Consider the following 8,478-nt stretch of genomic DNA (forward strand, 5'->3'; position numbering starts at 1 on the left):
GGCTCACCGGAGGAATGAACCAAGGAAGAGGGACGCGCCGCTTTACGAGGGAACGGGCGGGGCGGGGCTGAGGGGTCACGTGGCTCCTTCTCCTCAGCTGATTGGCTGGCTCGCACACAGCCCCTCAGGACCAAAACAGACTCCACGGTGCATTCAGGGACTATCCGACAGGCGGACACGAATTCTGATGACGACATACTAATAAAGACATACGGTTTACAAGTTAAACCCAATGTCATTGGATCCTGATATGAATTATAAAAAGCAGTACTCTTAAACCTTTAAACACTTAGACAAAGTACGAACTACCAAAATGCATGGTGAACTCTTCAAAAACTCTTAAAATATTATTTTATTTGATTAATGCCCCTTCTATTTAAAAAAAATCATTATTATTAATATTACTTCTTTAACTTCATATAAAGGTTTAATGTAAAAAAAAAAGAGTTGAGTTTTGTATCACATATTTGTGTGTAAAGTGTGCAATAAAATGGAGAAAAGAAAAATATATATTTCAAATATTTATTCATGCTATATTTATGATTTATTATAATGTATGGTTGAACTAATTGTCAGCACACTTGTCTTATGTTATAATTGTTTCACACCAGAGCTTGTAAATCTTTATTGTTGAACACAAATGAGACCTTACAGTTTTGAAATGGCTTCAGATCAGATGTAACTGTAACGTCCACGCTGTAACAAACATGGGATCGATCTGGGTTAACCTCTTCAAAGCCGAGACAAATCTCAGTACATGACCTGTCCTTTAGTAAATTAGCCTAACCTGAGGCGAAGGTACCAGAGCGCCGCCGCCGCGCGGCTGGATCTGCACCTGAACAGCAAACAATGCCGCCGCCACGCGCAGTCACGGAGAGCACCTGCTCGTCACCTGCTGCGCGTCATGGATGGAGAACCATTAAAGGCTGACACATTCCCAAGTCCCCCGATGGAGTGGACTCTCTTTCCTGACTGAGCCGCTTCAATCCGGCAGCAGTTTCTGGTCCGCCGGTGGCCGACCGGTTTGCTCGCACGCCGGCGTCAGGGGGCAAAGAGGCAAAGAGGCCTGACTCGCAGCGCAGCGCCTCACATCAGCCATGGCCATCCACGACCTGCGCATGGCCCGGGTTCAGGTCTCTCTGTCATCCCCCAGTCCTGGAATACTGGCTAGTGCATCAATGTCTGTAAAGGAGAAGCTGACGCTTCCACTGAGACGCACGATGGGTGCTGGGACAGAGCCGTGGACCCGTGTTCTCACCTCAAGCAGAACCTGTCGCATGTCTGTGAATCTGTTGGACAAGAGTCACACCTGACGGGTGTTTGCAGCTGGCTATGGCCGCCGCTTCACTGCCAGGAGATTGATGCAATGTTGGCGGTGTTGGAAGTCTTTACCTGTCGCCCGGCCTGCCAGAGGTCTGAGAATGTTTAGTTCTTTGGGGGCGAATAGACTCAGAGCAGAAATGTTCACCACACAACCCGATGAACAGCGCGTACACAGCAAAATGAGTAGTGTTACTTTTCCAGTGTAAAATATTTGGAGTTGATCAGTGTTGTTTTGGGTGTTAATAAAGCACTGGCAGCGCTGAAGAGGCTCTGGGGGCGGGGTCGTGTCAGCGAGTTAACACAATGCACTCCTGACCGAGTTATCTGTACATCCGGTTTTTTCGCAGTCTTTCTTTTTTACTTACGTCCTGTGAGATCCTGTCCGATGGAGTTTGACAGGACGACCCAGCATGCAGTTCAGCGGTGTAACTTTATGAATGTGAAACCCTGAACGGTGTTCTTATCCCTGTTGTGTATTCAGACTTTCATGTGTCATAAGACAACATTGTGAGTGTTAGATTTGAACACTATGAAAGAGTTAAAATATTAATACTACCCAAAGTGTAAATTCAACTCTGGACCCATCAGGATGGTATCGTGAGCAAATACATCGATATTGAAATTACAAACATATCAGAGGGTTGACCGTTGAGGCTTTGCATAAAATATTTACACACTAAGATTGTTGATAAATATCAACCCTTAATGTGGATAATGACTATGTTAGTAGATGGAAATAATAGAGCGGCTGGAATAATCTGGTAAACTCAAATCAATTGACTATAAAACAGTATTTCACACATTTATATTACTATATAAAAATAGACGATATCTGATGTGAGGTACAGATTGTAATGCCCTGTGAGGTACTTTTGTAATTTGTGATTTGGGGTTATAGAAAATGTAAGTTGAATTCAAAGTGGAACCTTGGAGGCGTCTTTGCGGCCGGCTGACCTGGGAGGTCACAGCTGTTCACGTGGGGGTTTAAGGCTGTACAGTCTGTACATGTGTCCACTGCCTCTTCTTTTCGCAGCTGACATCCATATAATCCATTCATAATATAATGTATGTTGAAACTCAGGTCGACGAGAGCATTGGTTGGGCACAATGCTGCGAATCACCGAGGCCTCGCTGCAGAGGAGGGTCATTGAACGCCGCACGGGGCTCTCGTTTTGAACGTGTGCTACGTGTTATGATGGCGGGCTACGTGGGCTACGTGCTGTTGTGACGCGACTCTACGTGTGCGACGTGCTACATGCTGCAGACAGAGCGACACGGAGACAGAGCGACACGGAGACAAGAGCGACACGGAGACAGAGCGACACGGAGACAGAGCGACACGGAGACAGAGCGACACGGAGACAGAGCGACACGGAGACAAGAGCGACACGGAGACAGAGCGACACGGAGACAAGAGCTTCCGCTTCACGCAGATCAAAGGCCCGCCGCCCGTCCCCGTGCCTGTGAAGAGGCGCGTGCATGTGTCCGCACAGCGCTCATGGAGGAGACGTCTCGTGTCGTCATGACGTGCGTTTATTGGTTCCTTCAGACCAACAGGATGCTTTTTCTGTCGCATACTCAGAATGCCATCTACTGGTGGAAAATAGATCACTGTATAAAACAAGAAGTGCAAATTCACCGTTTAAAAACACGTAATGTGCATATGAATGTCTGTCGTTACTAAAACATCGTTAACAATAAGAACAAGCACAATGCGACTGGTCCAATAAAGGTAAAGATAAGGACTGTTATGAGCTGAAGTAACATACAATAATCCTTTATTAGTCCCTCAGTGGGGAAATTACAGGATTACAGCAACATCACAAGTAAATACAGATAATGACAATAAGAGTAAAGGAATAAACACGAAGGACTAAATAAGAAATAAACCCTCAATATACAAGACAACTGTTTTTACAATACAAATAGTGTAAATACATAAATACTGAATAGAATCAGAATCAGCTTTATTGGCAATACATGAAACTTGACTCTGTTGCTCTAAAATACACAATGTACAATAAGCAAGATGAATATGAAACATATTAAAGACAATGTAAAGTACATGTAAAGATGTCTGTATGTACGTTTATATACTGTATACACACTGCCCACCTGGATGTAACTCCTGCTGTACCAGCCTGGGTGGCAGTGCTGTGATCTGGGGTTGCTGCAGTTGCTCAGGTCTAGGTTCAGCAACGACCAGGTTCAGCAACCACCGGGTTATTCCATCATGGATTGTTTCCTCCCTGATGACATATTCCCTGATGACGATGCAGGACTCCTGGGGCTCAGATGTTGACAGAGGTTCAGACAGCATGAGGCATCATGTTCAACATGGAGTCCAGACCTGAACCCAGTGAGTCTCTGATGTGCTGGAGAAGCTTTGCAGCAGTCAGACTCTACGATCATCAACACAAGAGCTTAGTGAGGAATGAATGCAACACTGGATGGAAATAAATCTTGTGACATTGCAGACGCTCATGAAACAAAGCCACAGCCAATGCTGTAACCAAAGCTGAAGGCCTCAACCAAATATTAGTGTGTGACCTTTTTTTTGGCCAGGCCGTGTGTGTCTATGTTCTGGAGGCTTCCCTCTGCCACCGACAGAGGGCGCGCGTTCCTGCGGCAGACCGAGGCATGTCAATGACGTCATCACAACGCGCCACAACTAAAACAACAACACAGCTCAGCTGTCCGGCAGCTAACTAGCCGGCCTAGTGACTGAAAACTGTTTTCTAGCTTTTTAACTTGTGTATTTTATGAGTAGTTTCACAGTTTCTTATACATTTGGAATAAAATGCAACAACGCGGTGCGTTCAGGTTCAATTCTGTACACCGCTTTCTCCTGCTAACGTTAGCTTCTAGCAGGCTAGCTCTTTAAACTGAGGGGGAAGGGAGCTCGACCAAAAGGTAAAGACTATAATATAATAATATATATCGATAACAAGGCAAAACAACCCCATAACCCCGCGGTGACGCACACAGGCGGTGAACGGGCCCGTTATGTAAGAGATAACGGACCAGCAGAGTCATTAATACAGACACACACACACACACACACACACGTGTGATTCACATTATGGGGAAGTGATGAAGTACTGACTTTACACCAACTTTATGATTTAGTTTTGACTCAAACTTTCACTCAACCCCATGTGCACGCGTGTCTTTACAGGGGAGCAGTCCCATGATATGGTCTGTGACCTTTGACCTGTAGCACACAGACCACCTGTTGTTTATGTCCAAGTGGAGAGTCAACACCTTACTTGATAGACTTCTCCAGGCCAGAGGTATTTATGGCGAAGCCTGACCGCAAGACCACCCGGTGGAGATTCTGACCTCCACCAATGACCACCAATATCATTTCATCATCGACCGCCATGTCGCCGCGGAAGAGACCCCTGGTCCCCGTGAGGAGCCGGCGGAAAGCGGCGGACGACCACTTCCCCTTCAACTTCCTGCCGGTGGAGTGCCAGCTGCACGTCCTGTCCTTCCTGAACGAGGTGGACAAGTGCAGCAGCGCTCTGGTCTGCTCCAGCTGGAGCCGCCTGGTCCGCTCGTGGAAGCTGTGGCGGGTGGCGGACTACTCCCGCCGCGGCGTCTTCCACCTGGGCCAGCAGGGGCTGCTGGTCTCCAACCGCGAGTTTGAGAGGTGGAAGGCCTGGGTCCACCATTACACCCACCACCTCATCTCGCGGCGGGCCAGCCTGCTCACGCTGAAGGCCAGCTTCGACCTGGGGGACCGCTGCAACAAGTGGTGCGAGCTGCTGAGTCGCCTGCTGGACAGCGTGCACTGCAGAGACCTCAGCCACCTGGACCTCAACTGGACGTTCACTCTGCTGGAGCCGCTGGACCTCAAAGTGCACTCCGGCTGCAGCTCCCACCAGGACAGCATCACCAAGATGGACCAGGTAACCAGTTGCAGGAGGGGATGAAGCACACGGCTCGATGCACAAATGTGTTGCCATGTTCTTTCTGTCAGGATTGGCTCGTGACCTCCTGTGTGTTGAAGGGATGAGGCCGGATTTCTAGTTTGTAAACACACATAAGAGATGTATTGGTGTGTTGTAATGACGCAGCTTTACGCCTTGTAGTTCTCTTCTAACTCTTCTAACTCTTCTAAGTCTTTTAAATCTTTTAACTCTTCTAACTCGTTTAACTCTTCTAACTCTTCTAACTCTTCTTCTAAAGCTCAGGAGACATGGTGGTAAAGAGTCCTTGTCCCCATAGCATCGTGTCTCATTGCACAGACCCTGCAGACGGTTCACGGCCTGCTTTCTTGGTTTGATTGACAGGTGACCAGCTTCCAGCAGCTGCTGACCCAACTGGCCTGCAGCTGCCCGCGCGTCTCCAAGATGCGGCTGCACTTCGACTGGTCGGACGAGTCCGTGTCGCTGCTCGCGCGGTTCCAGCAGCTCCGGGTGCTGGAGCTCAAGTACTTCTGGGTCTTTAAAGGCGTGACGCCCGCCACGCTGCAGGCGCTCACCAAGTCGCTGCCCAACCTGAAGTCCCTGACGCTGCAGATCCTGGTGCCGCTCAGGAACCTGGGCATCTCGTACACGCTGGAGTCCTCGTCCCTGGAGTTCCTGGACGTGTCGCCCAGCCGAGGCCTGGTCTTCTCCTGCCTGAGGCTGCCCGCCCTGCGAGAGCTCCGCGCCAAGAAGATCGTCCGCGGCATCACGCTGGACCGCCGGACCCGGCTGAGGATCCAGAGCCGGTGGCCCTGCCTGTACCGCGTCCTGCGGGACGGCACGCCCAAGCTGCAGGCGCTCAACAACGAGCGGCTGCTTCCCACCTGGAGAGACGACGGCTCCGGGGAGCTGTCGGCCATCCTGGAGCAGTCCTGCTACTGCGTCCAGCACCTGGACAGCTGGCTGTGGTAGACCATGAATCATTCGCACGCCGACCTGCGTCCCCGTTTCAGTGGACACGGTTCAAACAACACGAGCCTCCAAGTGAAATCACAGGACTGCAAGTTGTGTTTCTTCTGATTCTCAAACAGGAAGCTGCTGTCTTCACTTTCCTGAGAAGACATCGATGCACAGCGTGTCTGCAGCTGTTTTATCTAGTTTTTACCCACAAAGCCGAGGTGCTCCATGCTGATCATTGACAACATCAATCTACCGAGTCCAGTGTGCTGGTGCATGTTGTGTGAGTCATGGAGCCTTTTTAAATGATGGAGCGCTCTGAAATAGAAGTCTGTGAATTTATTTATTTCCATTCCTGTTTTACGAGAGCTGTTCCGATACCAGAACCAAAACCGCCTCTGACGCATGATAACGTGCTGGATCGGTTATTACGCAGCAGAAATCACATGGTTTATTTATTTATTCACGCAGCACGAGACCAATAAGAAACACGAGTGTGATCGACTGACCCGCTCATCACCTGAGAACACCACTACGACCTCGTCAGGGGGAAGGGAGCTAGTCAACGCTAGCTGTTAGCCGCTAGCCGTTAGCAGCCGGTGGGCACCACAATGCTGCTAACGGCTAAATAACGGAGCTAGCAGCCAGCGTGAACGGAGGTTGCACTCAGTTGCATTATGAATCGTTAACGCTCCGCTCAGCACCAACGAGCATTAATCTAGAAAAGTGTAAACGTCATGGTGCGTTCAATGTAATCTTGTAAAATGTCGTCTTTGTTGAGGAACTGTAATACATTACATTCCACTGCATCTGGCAGAGAGACGTTAGGACACGCCGATGTGGACCAGCGGAGCGGATTCGAACCGTCGATCCTCTGATTGAAGGACGACATCGCTCACCCTGAGTCTAATGAACCCGGTTGTTTAAGGAGACGCGTTCACAGGTATTGAGAAGGATTATCTTTTAAACCTTTTAGGTTTCAGCGCACTGGTATGGATCGGTGTCAAGTTCACGTGTCGGCCTCCACATTACAGACTCATGGTGTCGGACCAGCTCTCTGTACCAGGAGCCTCACATTACAGACCAGCTCTCTGTACCAGGAGCCTCACATTACAGACCAGCTCTCTGTACCAGGAGCCTCACATTACAGACTCATGGTGTCGGACCAGCTCTCTGTACCAGGAGCCTCACATTACAGACCAGCTCTCTGTACCAGGAGCCTCAGATTACAGACCAGCTCTCTGTACCAGGAGCCTCACATTACAGACCAGCTCTCTGTACCAGGAGCCTCACATTACAGACTCATGGTGTCGGACCAGCTCTCTGTACCAGGAGCCTCCACCGCTCAGCTGGAAGAACATCTGCAGCTCTGGTGTAGAATCAGCAGAGGTCCTTGTAGTCACAGACTTGTGTTCACGCTGCGCCAGTGAAACATTCAGTGGATTCTGATCCTTCACTGCAGGACGCGTCTCCTCATGATGATGATGATGATGATGATGATGATGATGATGTATGTCTTTGAAGTGTAGAACATTTCACAAGATTCTTCATAAAGAACTGTATTCAATCTTAACTGTCGTGTGTGTGTGTGTGTGTGTGTGTGTGTGTGTGTGTGTGTGTGTGTGTGTGTGTGTGTGTGTTTGTGTGTGTGACTCTGATCTCGTACTTTATCAGGAGAACTTTCCTGAACACACGAGCTGAAGGCTTTTTGACAGATGTTGCAACATCTGGGCCGTACCGAGGTTTTCCCCACATAACGATAATATTATGTCATGCTTTTCAGTTCCTGGAGTCCAGCAGACCTCCGCTTGAAGGAGCTCCAGAGAGCAGCTCCGTTGCTCTGGTTACACTTGTTAAACTGATGAAACTAAAGTCTGCATCAAGCTCTAAGTGTCATAAACCTCGTCATCGTAAACCAGAGCTGATGGAACGAAACCTCACCGAGTGCTCCTCCACCTGGTCTCACTGCTCTAGTCTCACTGCTCTGGTCTCACTGCTCTGGCCTCACTGCTCTGGTCTCACTGCTCTACTCTCACTGCTCTACACTCACTGCTCTGGCCTCACTGCTCTGGTCTCACTGCTCTACTCTCACTGCTGCTCACTGCTCTAGCCTCACTGCTCTAGTCTCACTGCTCTAGTCTCACTGCTCTGGTCTCACTGCTCTAGTCTCACTGCTCTAGTCTCACTGCTCTGGTCTCACTGCTCTAGTCTCACTGCTCTGGTCTCACTGCTCTAGTCTCACTGCTCTAGTCTCACTGCTCTGGTCTCACTGCTGTAGTCTCAC

The 8,478-nt window shown here is 49.2% G+C and overlaps 1 protein-coding gene across 1 annotated transcript; it reads left to right on the forward strand.

The window, feature by feature from the left end:
- The first annotated feature begins 4,006 nt into the window (after positions 1-4,006).
- On the forward strand, positions 4,007-7,377 carry si:dkey-12e7.1 (uncharacterized protein LOC557553 homolog). The gene is made up of 2 exons (XM_068604180.1): positions 4,007-5,237; positions 5,622-7,377. Exons 1-2 carry the CDS (start codon positions 4,674-4,676, stop codon positions 6,207-6,209), a joined length of 1,152 nt encoding a protein of 383 aa, XP_068460281.1. The 5' UTR covers positions 4,007-4,673; the 3' UTR covers positions 6,210-7,377.
- The last annotated feature ends 1,101 nt before the right edge of the window (positions 7,378-8,478 follow it).

Source organism: Clinocottus analis, unplaced genomic scaffold (assembly GCF_023055335.1).
Source record: "Clinocottus analis isolate CAN_PGR_092001 unplaced genomic scaffold, fCliAna1.0.p SCAF_64, whole genome shotgun sequence".
Lineage (NCBI taxonomy): Eukaryota > Metazoa > Chordata > Actinopteri > Perciformes > Cottidae > Clinocottus > Clinocottus analis.

Coding starts and splice junctions, on each gene's coding strand:
- si:dkey-12e7.1 (XM_068604180.1), top strand. CDS start 4,674: ATGACCACCAATATCATTTCATCATCGACCGCCATGTCGCCGCGGAAG. Junction 5,238..5,621: donor GCATCACCAAGATGGACCAG/GTAACCAGTTGC, acceptor TTTGATTGACAG/GTGACCAGCTTCCAGCAGCT.